Genomic DNA, 18,329 nt, shown 5'->3' with positions numbered 1-18,329 from the left:
TGTTTTCCTGAGGTGGGAGTTCACCACTATAAATTTCCCTCTGAGGATTGCTTTCATTGCATCCCACAGGTTCCTGTAGGTTGTATCTCCATTTTCGTTTGTTTGTAAATAGTGTTTAATCTCTACTGTGATTTCATTGTGACCCATTTGTTGTTCAGGAGGATGTTACTTAATTTCCAAGTGTTTATGGAGTTTTTGTGTTTTCTTTTGTCATTAATTTCCAATTTCATTGTACTCTGGTCTGATAGTATACATGGGATAATTTCACTTCCTTTTGCATTTACTTAAACATGTTCTGTGTACTAGTATATGGTCTATTTTAGAGAACATCCTATGTGCAGCTGAGAAGAATGTGTATTCTGATGCTGTTGCGTGGAATACTCTGTAAAGGTCTGCTAAGTCCATATGTTCACAGGTTTGGTTAAGTTCTGTTATTTCTTTCCCAATTTTTTGTCTAGTTGATCTATCTCTTTGTGACAGTGGTGTGTTAAACCCCCCCTGTTATGATTGTGTTGCTGCTTATATCATTTTTCATGTCTGTTAGAATTTGTCTTATATAGGTGGGTGCTCCTTTCTTTGGTGCATAGATGTTTATGATTGTTATGTCTTCCTCTTGAAGCTTCCCCTTCAGAAGTATGTAGTGACCTTATCTCCTTTGATTGTACTTGGTTTGAAGTTCACATTGTCTGCACATAGAATAGCTATACCCACTCTTTTCTGGGTTCCTGTCTTGTGGAGTACTGTTTTCCATGCTTTAATTTTCAGTCTATCAATTTCCTTTTGAGTTAAATGTGTTTCTTGTATATAGCATATATTTAGATTTTGTTTCCTGATCCACTGTGCTTGTCTGCTTCTTTTGGTTGGTGCATTGAGACCATTTACTGTTTTGTTTTGTTTTGTTTTGTTTTGTTTTCCAGTACCTGTAATCGAACTCACGACCTTGCACTTGCCAGGCAGGCGCTCTGCCGCTGAACTAAATCCCGAGCCCTGAGACTGTTTACATTAATAGTTGTAAGGGATATGTACTGGCTTATCTTTGTCATGCTATTTTCCTGCTGTTGGATCCACTTTTTCCCTCTGTTTAATTGCTTGCTTTGCATGTTGGTTCCTTTCTGTTGTTATTCTTGAAATTGCAGTCTGTTTTATCTCTTTCTAGTATATCTTTTAGTACTCTTTGTAAGATTGGTTTTGTGCTCATGAATTTCTTCAGTTGTTCTTTATCATGAAAATATTTTATTTCTACATTAACTTTGAAAGATAGCTTTGCAGGATACATCAATCTTGGTTGTAAGTTGTTTTCTTTCACTGCCTGAAGTACTGCAGTCCAAGCTCTTCTTGCCTTGATGCTTTGTGTTGAGAAGAGTGCTGTGAGTCTGATAGGCTTTCCTTTATAGGTGATCTGTTTCTTTTCTCTAACAGCTTTTAATATGCTGAGCTTTTGTTGAGTTTCTGGGATCTTGATCACTATATGCCTGGGTGTAGATTTATTTTGGTTATGATTAAGTGGAGTTCTATATGCTTCACTTATCTGAATGTCTGATTCTTTCACCATGCCTGGAAAATTTTCTGCTATTTTTTCTGCAAAGAGTCTTTTTATGTCATTTGTGTTGACTCCTGCTGTTTCATTAATACCTATTAATCTGACATTGTTTCTCTTTGCTTCATCTTGCAGTTGTTGAATTGTTATTTCCTGGTTCCTTGTTGTTTTTAAGAGATCCCTCCTTTCACGTTCATTGGTGGCTATGCTGTCTTCAAGGTCTGAAAGTCTATCTCCAGCTTTGTTCAGGCGGTTTTGCAAGCTTTCAATGGAATTTTTAAGTTCCTCGATATCTGTTTGTATGTGTTTCATACCTTCTAGTTCTTTTCTGTATTGTTCCCTGAAAGTTTCATTGAGTTATCTATGCTCTTCTATTTTCTTGTCTATGTCATCTTTGTATATGTTGAACATTTCTTTCATTATTGTTGTCATTTCTTTTCTCACCTGAGACATTATTTCTGATCTGAGGTCTTCTGTGACCTGATGGAGTTGTTTCTTTACTTCAGTTGCTATCATTACAGAAATTTCGGGTGTATGACTTCCAGGCTCTTCTGTGTTGATGCCTCCTGGACTTGTTTTGGTGGTGTGGAAGTCTGGGATTGCACTTTGCTCCTTTGTTTTGTCATTTTTGAAGAACCAGAGACTCCCTGTAGTGCAGTCACTGTCCTGATTGTTTGTGAGTGGCAAGGAGAGAGTGTGAAGATCCCCAGTGCTCAATGTAGCTCCTGTACTGGTGAGTGGTGGCAGCCTAGCCTGGACTAACACACTATGTGTGTGGTGGGTAGCCACCGAGGCCCCAGAGGGTGTCTGAGACTTCGCCTGCCTTGCACACTGGTCAGGGAGGCAGAGCCCAGACTCACCGGGCTTCCCGAAGATGTCCAGAGCTCAGCCCAGCCCAGGCAGACACTCTATGGGTGTGGCGGGTAGAGACCGAGGCCCTAGAGGATGCGCGAGGTTTCACCTGCCTTGCACGCTGGTCAGGGAGGCAGAGCCCAAACTCACCAGGCTTCCCAATGTTGTCAGGGGTTCAGCCCAGCCTGGGGCAACATACTATGGTTGTGGCAGCCAGGGAACAACAATAATTCTTAATGTTCCTTTTTGTATGTTTTGTATACTGAGCCTTTGTTGCTTATGTAACAACTTCTATGTGAGTTATCTTTTTTTGGTGCCTTTTAGTAAACTAAGTTTTAAAATTAAAAAAAAATTCTTAATGTTCCAAAATAACTGACATTTGTCCGTTTGCTTTGTGGTACATTTTGAAAGACAGTGGTACCTCATGAACTTAATTTATTCTGTGATTCTGGAAAAAATGGCCACATTTGTGAATTTATGTGGGGGGAAATGGCCTATCATTTTTCACAAAATTCACAAAATTCTACCAAATTTTTCTGTTTGTAAACCATTTTATTTGTCACCCACTGCAATAGGTTTTTGATAAACATTTTACAGTATCAAAGTGATTATTTTAAGTGTCATTTCTGCATTTTCAAACAAGCTGTTGATGGTGTTAATTACAATATTGAGTACAAGCTTTAGGTCTTCATTCCTAACGTATTATTTTGCATTTTATATGTAGCTTAATAAGTTTCTTCTTTTTTTAAGAAAATATATTAACTAGCAAAACAGATTTTATGTTTCATTTATTAAACTGGATATTTCATTAGTTACATGATGTTTTAATTAATATTTTTATATTTTGTAATTGCATAGAAGTTTTATTAAATATGACATAGTTTTACACTATTTCCTAAGTAGCTGAGTTATGTCCAGTGGTTTAATTACTTGGACTGAACAATAGTGAATTAACTGGACATTTCTTTCGCAGTTCTATATGACTTCCAGGGAAATCAGGCTGAGACAAAAAATGAAGCACGAAAAAGACAAGTAAGTTCGGTAGCTGCGCCCAGGACATTCTTTCTACCTCTCTTGCCCTAGGCATAGACAATTTCTTCAGAACTGCCTTGCTTACAATAGTCTTTCTGTTCAATAAATAGAAAATTATGGGAGGTATCATTGTTTTTTCAGAATTTACGTTCAAATATTATTTGTGCCATTCCTCTTTTATGACTTAATTTTGCTATTTTCCCTTCCCAATCCCCAGATGCATATACATTTGGGAAATACCCCAGTAGTCTCCTTTAACAAAACACTACTTCATAATGGTTTTCAGAAGTCTGATGAAAAGAAGGATTTGAAAAGCATTGAGAAAAGTGAAAGCACTGTGTTCCCTCTGGAAATATGAACTGAAAGTGACTCTGAGTAAATAATGTTTCATTCATTCATTCATTTCTTTTTCTAAAGATTGCTGCTCTCTAACCACTACAGTCAGCGAATCTCACAAGCCTATAGTCTGATGAATGAACTGCTGGTAGAGTCAGTACAACTACCAGCAACTGCACAGAAACCGTCACCTAACAAAGCCAGCACTGCTCGGCATTGTGGACAGCGCTGCCCTTCTCCAAGGCGGTAAGACAAAGTTAGGCATGTCATTTGACAAAATAATGACAGGCCTGAGGAGATTTTTTGACCCAAGTTCAGTGTTTTGCATCTGCCCTGCTTGGCCTTTTGATGACAAAGTAAAGAAAATACAAAGTCCTATAATTATGAGGACTTTATAAATTTATGAAATCAACAAAGGAGAAGACAAAACTATAACTATACTGTAACAAAGCACTTCAGGACACCTGAAGTACAAAATTTATATTTGTTCAGTCTTTATTATTATGTGTGTGTGTGTGTGTGTGTGTGTGTGTGTGTGTGTGTGTGTGTTTGAGACAGGGTCTCACTATGCAGTTCAGACTGGCCTTGAGCTCACTTTGTAGCCCAGGCTGGTCTCGAACTTGCAGTGATCCTCCTGCCTCATCCTCCTGAGTGCTGGGATTATAGGCCTGCGCCACCACACCTGGCACTTTATTTTTTCTTTAGTTTCTGTCTTACTTACTTTTCTCAGTGCTGACACAAAATACCTGACACCCAAAGATAAATGAAGAAATATTTATTGTTTAGCTCACAGTTTGTAGAAGTTTTAGTTCACAGTTAGCTCTCTCCAGGGTAGGGCAGCATGGCAGAGGGGCATGACAGAAAAGAAGCAGCTGAAAGCAGTAGCAGGCAGCAAAGAGAAGTAGCAGAAGTCTCTCTTCCTCTTCTATCTCTTCGAGGCTATAAGCATTTTGGGTGGTGCCACCCATACGCAGAGTAGGGGTTCCCATCATCCACACCTGGAACTATGCTAAGCCTATCAGTGGATTAACTTAATGATTGCACACCAGTAACCCAAGTTCATGCATGCTTGATCTAGCCACCTCCAAAAGGCCATCAGTGAGCCCATGAGGTTTTGAGGGGACGTCTAGATACAAGCCGTAACACTTTCTGTTCAGATTTGCTTCTGTAATTTCTTCCAAACTCTATCCGTTTTTTCACCCACTGACTTCTCCCTGGCAGAACAGTGCCAGCCCCCACCGCTGACCACTTCTGCTGCTGGCCCCACCCTTCCTTGTCTGGCTGTGTTCATCTGGTTGTGGCACTATTGTGTATTTCACCTTAAATTAATGTTTGGATTATAAGCCCATTGGGCAGAGATAATTAAATATAGAATGTTAAAGTATCCAATTCAAAGTTTCTTTTATATGGCAAACAGATATGCAGAGTTAGGTCTGTTGATGATCCATGTTATAAGCGTGAATTGACAGCACTTTGTTAAGAATTACCACCTTTAACAAAGTAAAGATTAGAATTACTAACATAATCACATGATTTAGGAGGTCACAAGAAATGCTACCAATATACATTCAGATATAGTCAGTTCACCTGTGTGCGGGGTATGGAGTTTACTCAAAATACCAAAAGTTCCATTTGAATCCTTTTCAGAATGAATCACATGATTAAGTACATAAATAACTGCCAAATGTATGCAGAATTTGAAATAGGTAGAGAGATAACTAAAAACAACTTCTTTGAAAAAAATGAATGAAGTTTGATATATTGTGATAGAATTATTTGTTGTGGGTTATCAACACTAAATGTAACACCACTGAGGTACACAATAAGCAATGTTAAGTGAATATATTAATCTGGGATATAATTTGGGTTTTTCAAATATTAAACTTTATCATTGATATGATGCTCCCGGGCTATAGTAATTACATAATTTCTACTGCAGAGAGAATCAGCATGGGCACAATTTTCCAGTAAGTCGACCTGGAAAAGTCAGATATGCATCCAAATCAAGTTACACCCACTCAGGGAACCCTCTTGGGCAGCCTCAGGGCTCACCTCGGCCACATGGTAAGATCTACAACTCTGTTGGGGGGGCGTGCGGGTAATTTATTTTTACTAGTACAGACTTCCACATGTAATGGTCACATTCATCGTAGAGAATTTGTACCTGTACCTGATATGTCTTAATTCTTTTTCCCACGCTGCTCCCCTCCACCCTTCCTCGCCTCCCTTTAAAAGCTCTTTTACGTAGTGTGATCTGTACCTGTCCCTTCTTGTCTGCAAAGTTGTAGTTTTGTTAGTAAAAGCTACAAATCTTAGTAAAAAGGGGTTCTGATTTCAACAGAATGTAAAGGACTGATGAAAGACTTAGCTATATCACAATGTTGTTCTTTTGCTTTGAAATAAGAAAGGCCCTGTGAATCTTTCTAAACTAATTGCCTTTGTTAATGCGATTTGAATTACTTGTAACTTATTTGGGAATCTTTCTTTTATTTGTCTGGTAAAGATGTAAGCATCCTTTTCCACATTTGAAGATATATCTATTATTTATATCTAGTTCTTTTTAATAATTTTTAATATATTTGGGTTTTGATTACTAAAGTAGGACATAGTTATGTTTAAAATGCTTATGCACTAAAAATGTATAAAAGTATATAACAATATAGTATAAACATATACTGTTGAAAATTCTGGTAACTTACGTGCCAGGTTCTGCTCTTTAATTACAGCCCTGTGATATGGGTACTATTATGTTCTCATTTTAAAGATGAGGAAACCAAGTCAGAGAATGCTTAAATAACTGCCCAGAAGTGATGAAACAAAATTTAATTCCAGTCTGGGTCTAGAGTTTATACACTTAGAACCTATATACCTCAATATACTGCCTCAATTCAGAAAATAGACAAGTTTCTAAATTTCAGAAAATTTAACTCTTGTTTTTGTCAAATTTCAGTAAGAAAATCCGGATGTTTTAAAACTAGACTATCAGGGCTGGGGGTGTAGCTCAGTGGCACAGTGCCTGCTTGACAAGCATGAGGCCTAGAATTCGATTCTTGGTACAAAAAAAACAAACAAATAACAACAACAACAACAAAAAACCCCTACAATTTCAAAATAGTGAACCACGCGTTCTTTTAAAAAAAAATTTATATTTACTGTTTGCCAGAATTTTAAAAATTCCCCCAAATTGACCGAATTTTAAAGCCCTGAATTTTGGTTGCTTAATATCTGATGCAGAGGTCTTGGATAACGTGGAAAGGTCTTCCTCTTGTGTCTGTCCCACTTCAGGCCTTATTCATCACCTTGCACACTGACTGTGGCTGTCTCAGCCACCCTCTGTCCATCTCCTCTGCTCTCCTGGGGATGTGGCTGAGGGCTCTGCTGTGAGCTCAGAGGCCCACACAGACAGGTCCAGATCTTCTCCCTGGCCTTCACGTCACTCTCCAACTGTTCCTTCTGCTTCCTTTGCCTCCTCTCCCCACATAACCAGGGCTGCATTACAGCTCTTTAACCAACCACGTGCCAGCATGCTTTTGTATTCCCATTCCTAGGGTGAAATTCTAGGGTTTACACACTTATGAATAAGCGTCATTTCTGTGTCGTTGAAGACATCTCTGATCTTAACTTAGTTCTTTGAACTTGAAATAATTTGAAATTCTCCATTGTCATTTCTGAGTTGAGGCTAATACATGTTGGTTGTGAAAACTAGAGATAAACGATGCTGAAAATATTTTTCTGTCGTGTGAGCCCATATTCACGTTTATGCCCCTCTTCAAGCACAATGTCTTGCACTCTAGATGCTTGTAAACTTTGTGCCCTACAACAGACTAAATATAGCAAACCTCCCTTCCTCATCTTCCGCTATCCCTCATACTGAGCAACTAAAATACTTGAAAAATTGGATAGATAAGAAAATGGCTCTTTAGCTTTTTTGTCCCAAAATAGCTATATATAAACAAATTATTGTTCACAGATGTTAATAGGTGGGTATTGTAGCACTTATGCCATGTCAGACAACACTATCATGTGCCTGGCTGTTATCTTACTAGCCTGTCACTTAGTTTCAAGAAAGGACTAGGTTTGAGAATCACCCAGACCTAGGTTCATACCCTAGCTCTGCTGCCTAATTTTTGCCCTTAGATATTCTTAGATAATTACTTAAAACTTAACCACTCCTGGTGTGGCGGTGCATACCTCTAGTCTCAGCCACCGGGCAGGCAAAGGCAGGAGGATCTCTTTCTTTTAGGCATTGAAGGCCAGCCTGGACAACATAGCAAGATTCAACATTTAAAAATAAATACGTAAATAAAATCTACCTCAGAGAGTTGTTGAGGATTATAAGTAAAACATTTTGTGTTTTTGTTTTTGGTTTTGGTTTTGGTTTTTCTCCGGTACCGGGAACCGAACTCACGACCTTGCGCTTGCCAGGCAGGCGCTTTGACGCTGAGCTAAATCCCCAGCCCCTAGTAAAACATTTTGCAATTGCTTGCAAAGATTAAATTTAAGAAAATTTAATCAGGCCCTTAGTGGTAGAGCACTTGGCTACCAAGGCTGAGGCTCTGTGTTTGGTCCCTGGCACTGCAGGACAAACAGAAAGAAACCTTAATCATTATCTTGATAAAAGTTAACTTAACATTTTATGTAGGTGTTTGCTGCTAATAAATTTATTATGTCCCTGGCTTTCCCAGCTGCCAGAGATACTACAAACTACATTTTCCATTTGAAAAAGGGTCACAGTTGTATTCTAAGCATACCAAATCTCAAAGCAGAGCGTTCCTTCTTCCTTTGTCTGCACTTGTTTCGCTTTCTTGGTCCAAGTCAGCCATCATTTACTGGGCTCCTATTCTGAGCAGAGTTTTTAATTAGATTCAGAGCTGATTGAAGGGGTTAGTTTCTGTCCTCAAAGCGCTTGGAGGATGAAGCATGTAAACTCCTGGCTGCATTTCGGGAGGTTAAACAATCATGTCTGCTTTCTAGGAACCACCACCTTGGCCACCCGGAGAAGAGCAGGCGGAGCGAAAGCAGCAGTAAGGAAGGCTGTACCGTCTCCAGTTACCTTCCAGAAGGGTAAGGGGTAAAGAAAGAATAGAAAGTTCTTAGAATTAATACTAAGTTTGAATCATTATAAATCACTCTTGGAAATATCAAGTGTAGATTTCAGAATGGAAGTGTGGTTTTTGTGCAGTGCAGTGCTTCAGAGAGGAGCCTTTGGAGTTAGGTTATCTGCAGTTCCAGGTAAGTGCTGATTCTGTAACCTTAGGCAAATTTCTGGCCCCGTTTATGTCAGCTTCAGTTTTCTTACCTACAAAGTACAGACTGTAACAGTGCAGATGTGCAAAACAATGCTGGTAGGAAAGCAGCACTACTGTATTATTCCCATCTTACGGCTGAGAACACCAAGACGTACAGAAGAGACCTTCATATCTCCGTGGAACGATAGAAATAGTACAGATATGGAACACTTGCTCTAGGCCAGCACTGACGGACCTTTTAGAGCTTTCGATGATAACGAACAGCCTGCTGCGGCACACATGCCGTAGGTTCACCACCATTACTCTATGCCAGACGTTGCGTTAACACCTGATGTTCATGTTAATCTAATGAGGTCTGTGGAGTTATTCCCATTTAAAGAAAAGAAATGCATTCGATAGGGATAATGATAAAGCCAAAACAACAATTTATATGAATTATAAAAATGATAAGAAGTAGAAATAATCAGTCTAGTCTGACTGTTATGCCTCTCTCCACTAATATTTCCTTGCTTAGCAAATCCATTTTTCAGTTTAGTACATTTCTAAGTGTAATCTGGTATTTAACTCATCAATCAGGTATTTAATATCAGTGGCTATATTTGGGGGATGGGTGACTGGGGAATGAACCCAGGGTCTTCATGCTGAGCTATATCCCCAGCCCTTTAAAAAAGTTTTGAGACAGTGTCTCACTAACTCACTTAAGTAGCCACGGCTGGGCTTGAACTTGGAGTCCTTCTGCCTCAGCCTTCTGCCGTGCTAGGGTGATAGGCAGGCATCACCACGCCTGGCTTAATGGCTGTATTTTCTAAAAATTCTGTTTTTTGGTTCTGTTTCCATTCTTTTCTACATGTATACATTAAGACCTTAACTTCTAGTCATTAGGACCAATATGAGTACTAATAGCATAATATCCTGTGCTTTTAATTTTATAATCTTCATAATCTTTAATTTTATAATCTTTTCTGTCAAAATCTCTCATTTTAATCTTTTATAAAATACTTTCTAGGGTACTCAGTTTTTTATTTTTTATAAGGAAATATGTAACAATGTGTAGTTCAACAGATAAAATGCCCCTAATGTTATCCCTAAGAATAGTTGCCAGTTAAACATTCATTTATACTTTATTGTTTGTGGAAGCTCCAGAGATCCAGGGTTTTGTGTTCTTGATGTACATTAGGATCTACCATGAGTCCTTGCCCATAGAAAGCCCTAGTATTTTGCTTAATTGTTCAGGGATACCCTGCCTCTTAGAGTGAGAAACTGAGTATGAGTCCAAGTTTCTGGCCTGAGCGCTTGGCTAGACTGTGGCCTACTATTTAACACAAGTAGAACAAGAGGAGAAGCAAGGTTTTGGTTTGGTTTGGTTCAGGTCAGTTCTGTTGGATTTTGGCACAGGGTCTAGGTATGTAGTTTAGGCTGGCCTTGAACTCACTCTGTAACCCAGGCTGACCTCTAACTTGTGGTGATCCTCCTGCCTCAGCCTCCCGACTGCTGGGATTACAGGTGTGCACCACTGTGCCTGGCTGAGGAGCAGTGTTTTTAGGTGTGAAAGTAACGAGTCTAGTGTTTTCATTCATTTACTGGTTTCTCAGCTAGACTCTGCAGGCATTTTCTGCCAGTCTGTTTGAAGAACCTGAGTGGCGCTGTGCACTGTCCTTTGGTAGACAAGTGCGCTTCACTAGACTGCGGTCTGTGAGGGTGGTTCCTTCTCAGTATATCTCTTGCCTTTCCTCTTAGAAAGCTCTCGCTGGCGCACGCGTGATGAAAGTGAAGGACAAGGAGATGTATTATGTAAATGGTGACCAAGAGAGCAGGGGTGCGGTAGCTATATCAATAAAACAGACTTCCAGTCAGAAACTGTCAGAAGAGATTGTAAAAGGTTACTCTTTAATAATGAAGGGTTCAACTCATCCAGGGGACACAAAACAATAAATATACCTGCATGGAACATCGAAGAACCTAAGTATATGAAGTAAACATTCATGGATGAAAAGGAAGAAACGCAGACATATATGGAACTTTCCATCCAATAGCGGCAGAATACTCCTTCAGGCCACAAAACAAGTCTTGACGCATTTAAGAAGACTGAACTCATAGTGGGGTTTTTGGTTTGGTTTGGGTTTTGCAGTGCCCAGGAGTGAATCTAGATCTTTGAACCACATCTCCACCCCATTCATAGGAGGTACAATATTATTCTTTACCGCCACAGGATGAAACTAAAAATCAGTAATCAGGAGAATTTTGGAAAATTTATATACGTGTGGAAATTACACAGCCTGTTTCTGAACAACAAATAGGTTAAAGAAGAAATCAAAAGGAAAATTTTAAATATCTTGAAAGCCAGAAGTGGTGATACACACCTGTAATCCCAGCATTCTGGGAGGCTGAAGCAGGAAGAGCACAAATTCAAGAGCACATGAACAGCTCAACAATTTAGCAAGATCCTGTCGAAAACTTAAAACATGGCTAGCAATATAGCTCAGTGTAAAGGCCCTGGGTTCACACCAATAACATACACCCATATCGGGGCTGGGGATTTAGCTCAGCGGCAAAAGCGCCTGCCTGGCAAGCGCAAAGTCGTGAGTTCGGTTCCTGGTACCGGAGAAAAAAACAAACAAACAAACAAAAAAAACATACACCCATATCCACATTCACACTCAAAATATCTTGAGACAAATGAAAACAAACACAGCATGCCAAAAATCCAGAGACAGAGCAAAAGCTGTTCAAATGGAGAAATTGTTTTGTTATTTTTGAGACACTCACTGTATAATTCAGGCTGGCCTCAAACTCACAGTGATCCTTCTGCCTCAGCCTCCGGAGTGCTGTCATTAAAGGAATGCATCACCATGCCCAGCCAGATGGGGAAATTTGTATCAACATATGCCTACATTCAAAAAAAAAGAAAGATCCCAAATAAGTGACCTAATATACTTTGAGGAACTAGGGAAAAAATTAAACCTGAAGCTAGCAGAAGGGAAGAAATAGTAATAGAAAAAACTGAAATAAAGAGTAGCAAAACAAAAGGGAAAAAATCAATTCTGTTTTTTGTGGGGTTTTTTTGAAACATATATGGACAAACTCTTAGACTAAGAAAAGATTGAGATATATAAGATAAGAAGTGAAAGTAGAAACATTATGACCTCAAAAGTAAAAGGGATCATAAGAGACTGTTATATGTCAACAAATTTAATAGTGTAGAATCAATGGATACATTCCTAGAAAAACGCAACCTATGGAAGTTGAATCAGGAAAACACGAACCACTAACAAAGAAATGAAAGTAGCAATTAAAACCACTCAACACAGGAAAACCCAGGACCAGATGGCTTTACAACTGAATTCTGCCAAACTTTCAGAGCAGAACTAATACTAAACTCCTCAAAAATATAACTGGAAGGAATTCTTCCAAATATTTCTGAGGCCAGTATCACCTTGATACCTAAACCAAAGAAAACTACAAGATAGTATCTCTGATGAGCAGTCGTGCAACAATCTTCAACAAAATATTAGCAAATTTAATCCAATAACATATTAAAAAGAGTACACATCATGATCAAATGGGATCTGTTCCTAGCTTACAAGGTTGGATTAATATCTGCAGATAAGTAGATATGATCATACTATCAGATTGAGAGATATGATCATATCAGCCTGCACAGGAAAAGCATTTCAAACTTCTTTTGTTAATTAAAAACTCAATTAGAAGTTTACGTATACAGGGAAACACCTTCAACATAACAAAGGCCATTCATGAAAAATCACACAACATCATAATCTATGGAGAAATCGAAAGCTTTTCCTCTAAAATCTGGTACAAGCGGGGCTGCACTCCTGCCACTTCTGTTCAAGATAGTACTGGAAGTACTAGCAAGAGCAATTAGAGAAGTAAAAATAAAAAGTTTCCAGGGCTGGGGATTTAGCTCAGCGGCAAAAGCGCCTGCCTGGCAAGCGCAAGGTCGTGAGTTCGGTTCCCGGTACCAGAGAAAAACCAAAAAAAAAAAAAGGTTTCCAAATCAGAAATGAAGAAGTGGAAATGATCTCTATTTGCAGATGAGATCATCCCATATGTAAAAAGCCCCGAAGAATCTACAGAAAAAACTATTAGAGGCAATAAATGAATTGAGTAAAGTTTTAGGTACAAAATCAGCATACAGAAATTCTCTATATGGAAATAATGACCTAGCAAAAAAGAAAATAATCCCATTTATGATTGCATTAAAAAATACTTTGGATTCAGTTCCAGTTACCAAAAAAGAAAAGGAAGGAAGGAAGGAAGGAAGGAAGGAAGGAAGGAAAGAAGGGAAGAGGGGAAGAAAGGGGAGGGGAGGGGAAGAGAAATATTGAGCCCGGGTATGGTGGCCCAAGCCTGTAATCCCAGCACTCAGGAGGGTGAAGCAGGAGGATCACCATGGGTTTGAGACCAGCCTGGGCTACACAGTGAGTCCAAGGCCAACCTGAGCTACATAGCAAGACCCAGTCTCAAAGAAAAAAAAAACTTTAGAATAAATTTTACCGTGGAGGTGAAAGACCAGTACACTGGAAAATATAAAACGCTAATGAAAGAAATTGAAGAGGACACAAATAAATAGTAAGATAGTTCATGTTCATGGATTGAGTTAATTTTGCAAAAATATCCATAGTACCTAAAGCAAGATATAGATTCAGTGCAATTCCTGTAAAAATCCCAATGGTGTTCTTCACAGAAAGAAAAACAATTCTGAAATCCATGTGGAGCTACAAAAGATCTCAAAACTGACAAGGCATGTCAGAGGAAAAAAAGTTGGAAACATCACACTTCCTGATTACATTGTGGGCTGTGGGTGTAACTTAGTGGTAGAATGCTTGCCTGCTATACATGAATTTAATCCCCTGCAACACACACACAGACACACGTGGACACACACACGTGTAAAATTTAAATTATATTACAAAGCTATAATAAAACAGTATAGTACTGGCATAAAAACAGATACATAGGCCAGGGATATAGCTCAGCAGCATAGTGCCTGCCTGTCAAGCACAAGGTTGAGAGTTTGATTCCCTTTACCAAAAAAAAAAATTATTCTTTAAAAAACCAAATACATAGACAGTGGAACAGGATAGGGATTTTTAAAATACATGGTCAGCTTATTTTTAACAAAAGCACCACAGTGACCACAATGAGGAAAATGTAATCTCCTCAACAAATGGTGCTTGAAGGTGGGCATAGTGACACACACCTGTCATCCCAGCACTCTGGGAAGCTAAGGCAGGAGCATTGCAAGTTTCAGCCTAGTGTGGGCAACTTAGCAGACCCTGTCTCAAAATGCAAAATAAATGTTGGGGATATAGCTCAATGCAGAGACTCTGGATTCAATCCCTAGTACCTGAAAATAATGGTGCTTGGAAACCTGATTTCCACATGTGTGATGAACTTGGGCCCTGTATTGTTCAACTGTCCATCACTGTGACAAAATGCCTTAGTTTCTCAAGTTATATGAAAGAAAGTTTTGCTTTGGCTCACAGTTTAGAAGTTTCAGTCCATGATTACTCATCCCCATTGCTGTTGTACCTGTGGTAGCATAGTATGTCATGGCAGAAGTGTATGACAGAGGAAGCTGTTCACCCAGAATCAGAAATAGAGGAGGGGGCCAGGCTCCCAGTATCCCCTTCAAGGGCCTACTCCCAGTCAGCTAACTTCCTTCCACTAGGCCATTGGTGGCAAACCTATGGCACACATTCCTCAGTGGGCTGTTTGTATCTTTGAAATCTTGAAAAGGTTCGCCATCACTGCACTAGGCCCACCTGCTGAAGGTCCCACTACCTCTCACTAGTACCATGGGCTGGGGCCCATACCTTCACACGTGAGCCTTTGGAGGATATTCAGAATCCAAGATACAGCATTTTTCTCCTGGTCCCCAAAGGCTATGTCCATCTCACAGTGCAAGATACAGTCAGTCCATTTCAATTTTGCATTTTTCCAAAGTTAAAAGTCCAAGGCAGTGCTCAGTAAGATGAGGCAAGGAGGATCACTTGAGCCCAGGAGTTCAAGACTTAGCCTGATAACATACTCAGTCTGGGTAACATAAGAAAACCTTGTCTCCAAAACCAATTAAAATATATTTTCGCAAAATGAGTAGATTATAGCTGCTCTTTCTAGGAGGGTTGTGCCATGATGCACATGTTAATTTGTTCCACCATAGTTGCTATATATATATATATATATATATATATATATAATGTCTTAAATACTTAAAATGCAATTTATTATAAAAAGATACTAAAGTTTTCACTTTCTACATTGGAGATAGAAACATCTTACCTTGGAAAGCTTTAGGCATGCTTTTCTCATATTGTATTTTATCACAAGAATTTTTTCTCATACTGTTTTTTATCTCAAGATTGGATATCCCAAATAAACCCTAGAGAGATTTATTGTGATCTGAATGGAAGGAAGTTACAGGACCAGCCCTAGGTAAAGCACATGAGAGAAGGCCCGTGGTCCTCTGTATGCAGTTAATGATGATGTTTATTAGACAAGGGTGTTGAGATCTAGATACCTGGTCAGTTGGGGCAGAGATGGAGGTAGAATTAGTTGTGTTTACCAACTTTGCTAAGTGCCTCTCATATCCCGAACACTTAAAGGACAACTTTAGCACCCTGCCTTTTTTTATTTCCCTCTGCTTTGAAGAGATAGCCTGCCCTTGTGGCTGTAGTATGGTTCAACTACTTGCTGGTTTCTTTCAATCTCATTTTTTAATTTATTTTTACAGCTATTCTCTTTGTTTTACCACACTGTGGGCTTATGTATGCATTCCCATTGTCTGCTTATAGATTATTTTCTCTCATAGAGGTTTTCAAAATTTGTCTGTTAGTAACATGTACTGTAATGATCACGTACTTGGAACTTTTCAGTGGCATCTGAAGACTCAGTAAGAGAAAAAAGTCAAACCTTTTTTAGCCTAAGCACACTCTCATGCTGGGAGTTAAAGTGGTAGCCACAAATGCTGCCAAGCAGTGTGAACTTAGTTTCTCTTTCAGACCCGTGGGACTAATGCAAAGAAAAACCCCTAGTCCCTCTGACATGGCCATCCCCCTTTGCTGGACACAAATCCAGGAAAACACTTTTAGAAAGCTGCTGCCTGAGGAATACACAGACCTGTTTATTTCCTACTGCAGATAGGAGGGTTATCTCACAGGTGCCTCTTGAGTCCTGTTCTCCCTGCACCCTAACAGTCAGAAAGTGCGTGTGTTAGCTCACGTTGTAGGGTAGATCGTGTCCGTCAAGTTAGGCAGATCCATTTTCCTCCTTCACAACACATGGTTAACAGCTTTGCCCAAGGTTATTGTCACGAAGAATATTCCGTCAATGGCCATCCTACTACACACCAGGTGCTCCCAGCCTGAACAACAGACAGTAGAGCATAAATAAGGGAGGCTGTGGCTGGTTAGTAGAGCTAACTTTGCTAGTGTGATTAAAGGTCTCTCTGAAAAGATGGTAGTAAAGTGAAGATTTTGCATGAGAGGAGACTGTCATATAAAGATAAAGCAGAACAATTCCAGGCAGAGAGAAAAACCTCCAATATAGGAACACACTTGGCACGACACAAAAGATGAGTGGGGAAAAGCGGCCAGAGATGGGGATGGGGAGAGAGGCTGGGTATTGCAGGGTAAGGCGAGGAGTCTGGATTTTACTTCAGATTCAGTAAGACTCTAGTGATGAAAATTAGAGCAGGGAAGTAATATATTTTATGTTTTAGAATATGTGGGAGAGCCAGGTGTGGTGGGGCACACCTGTAATCCCAGCACTCAGGAGGCTGAGGCAGGAGTATCACTGTGAGTTCAGGGCCATCCTGAGCTGCAGAGTGAGACCCTGTCTCAAAACAACCAAATATATAAATATAAACATATAAATATATAAATATATATATGTATATATAAAAAATGTGGGAGAAAAAGATGAAGCAGGAGAAGGACATTGCTTGCACTATGGTTCTAACAGTGGAAATGGGAAAAATTCAATAGATTCAGGATATATTTTGAAAATAGAGCAAATTAGGACTCACTGATAAATTGGGTATAGCATGTTTAAGAAAGGATAAAGAATATTGATGGTAACCTGAGCGTTTCATGGGAAAAGGAAATTTAGGGGTAAAAATGAACAGTTTGGTTTTGGACATGTTAAGGGTCAGATGTTCATTGCACATCCAAGTGAAGATGTCAGGAAGGCAGCCTAAGCTCTGAGAGAGGCTGGCTGGACCGTTTGACTTTTTTCACCATTTCACGGGTATTTAAAGCCATGGGAATGGATGAGTAAGCTGGGAAGAGTGTAGGGGTGTAAGAGCACCCAAAGACCAGGACTGGGGCCTCCAGTAATTCCAGTGGACTAAATGTAGTAAAGTGTTTAGCTCATAGTAAATATCAGAAGTTGTGCCGTTATTGCTCTTTTGGGCTTATTTCTTAGCAGTATCCTCGGCCTCAGGTGCATAAGGTTTGTAGAACCATAAAAGGCCAAATGGGCCCAAGCTTCAGCACCCCCTTCCTTTTCCTCTCTTCGGGACCCACATGACTGTCCAGGGGCACCTGTGTTTACTTCCTGTTTCACCATGTACCTTGGGTGTCTCATTGGGAAATCACCTTGCAGAAGGGTAAGATGTGCTGTCAAATTCGATGAGAACTCCAAGTGTGTTGGGTGGCGCGAGCTGTCTGTGGCCTCATGGAAAGAAGCCCTGTTAGCTGATGGGTTTGCTAAGCTGTTCTCAGGCACTGGCTGGGATGGAAGCTTCTTTTTAACAAGTACGGATGCATGTGGCAAGGAGGAAGAGGATTACAATGTGATCCTCCCACCGTGCTTACCCTGACGCCTGGGCCCAGAGGCACATTCTAAGGTGGAAGCCTGATTGAAGATCCCTAACCCAGCACACCTAGCATGCTTCCAGGAAGCATAAGAGAGTGCAGGAGGCGACATGCAGGCCAAGGCTTCTCCGGAGTTGTTACGTCTGAGCTGTCTCCGCCTTAGACTTCCGTACTCTAGAGGTTAATTACCATTACTTTTCAGGTCAAAAGAGGTGGCCAGAATTAAATTTCTATCTCACATGCTGTCAGGACAAGAATTAGGGCTCTATAGTGAACTGAACCAGACGCTGTGATTCAAGTAGACATTCCTCATTTTAATAACCCAGCTGTGTTCCTGCTGCATGCTAAGTTGTCAAATGAACTGGTTGCTAAATGACGAGTTATAGCAGACTGGTGAAACCACTGTGGAAATCAGTTTGGAGATTCCTCACAAAACTAGGTCTAGAGGTCCCATTCAACCCAGCGATCCCCCTGCTGGGTATTTTC

At 39.8% G+C, this 18,329-nt stretch overlaps 1 protein-coding gene across 3 annotated transcripts in view; it reads left to right on the top strand.

Annotated features, from left to right (window-relative positions):
- The window catches only part of LOC102014378 (chromosome unknown open reading frame, human C5orf42), a gene marked incomplete at its 5' end in the record, with an annotated part of 124,014 nt that overhangs the window by 103,645 nt on the left and 2,040 nt on the right, over positions 1 to 18,329 (top strand). For all 3 annotated transcript variants that reach the window (XM_013514958.1, XM_013514959.1, XM_013514957.1), the window contains 4 exon segments: positions 3,363 to 3,421; positions 3,839 to 4,003; positions 5,697 to 5,821; positions 8,732 to 8,821. In XM_013514958.1, coding sequence (XP_013370412.1) covers positions 3,363 to 3,421; positions 3,839 to 4,003; positions 5,697 to 5,821; positions 8,732 to 8,821 — 439 coding nt within the window.

Source organism: Chinchilla lanigera, unplaced genomic scaffold, assembly GCF_000276665.1.
Source record: "Chinchilla lanigera isolate Chin_1 unplaced genomic scaffold, ChiLan1.0 scaffold00025, whole genome shotgun sequence".
Taxonomy (NCBI): Eukaryota; Metazoa; Chordata; class Mammalia; order Rodentia; family Chinchillidae; genus Chinchilla; species Chinchilla lanigera.
The sequence above is the reverse complement of the archived record's forward strand: the minus strand, read 5'-3'. Positions and strand labels throughout refer to the sequence as shown.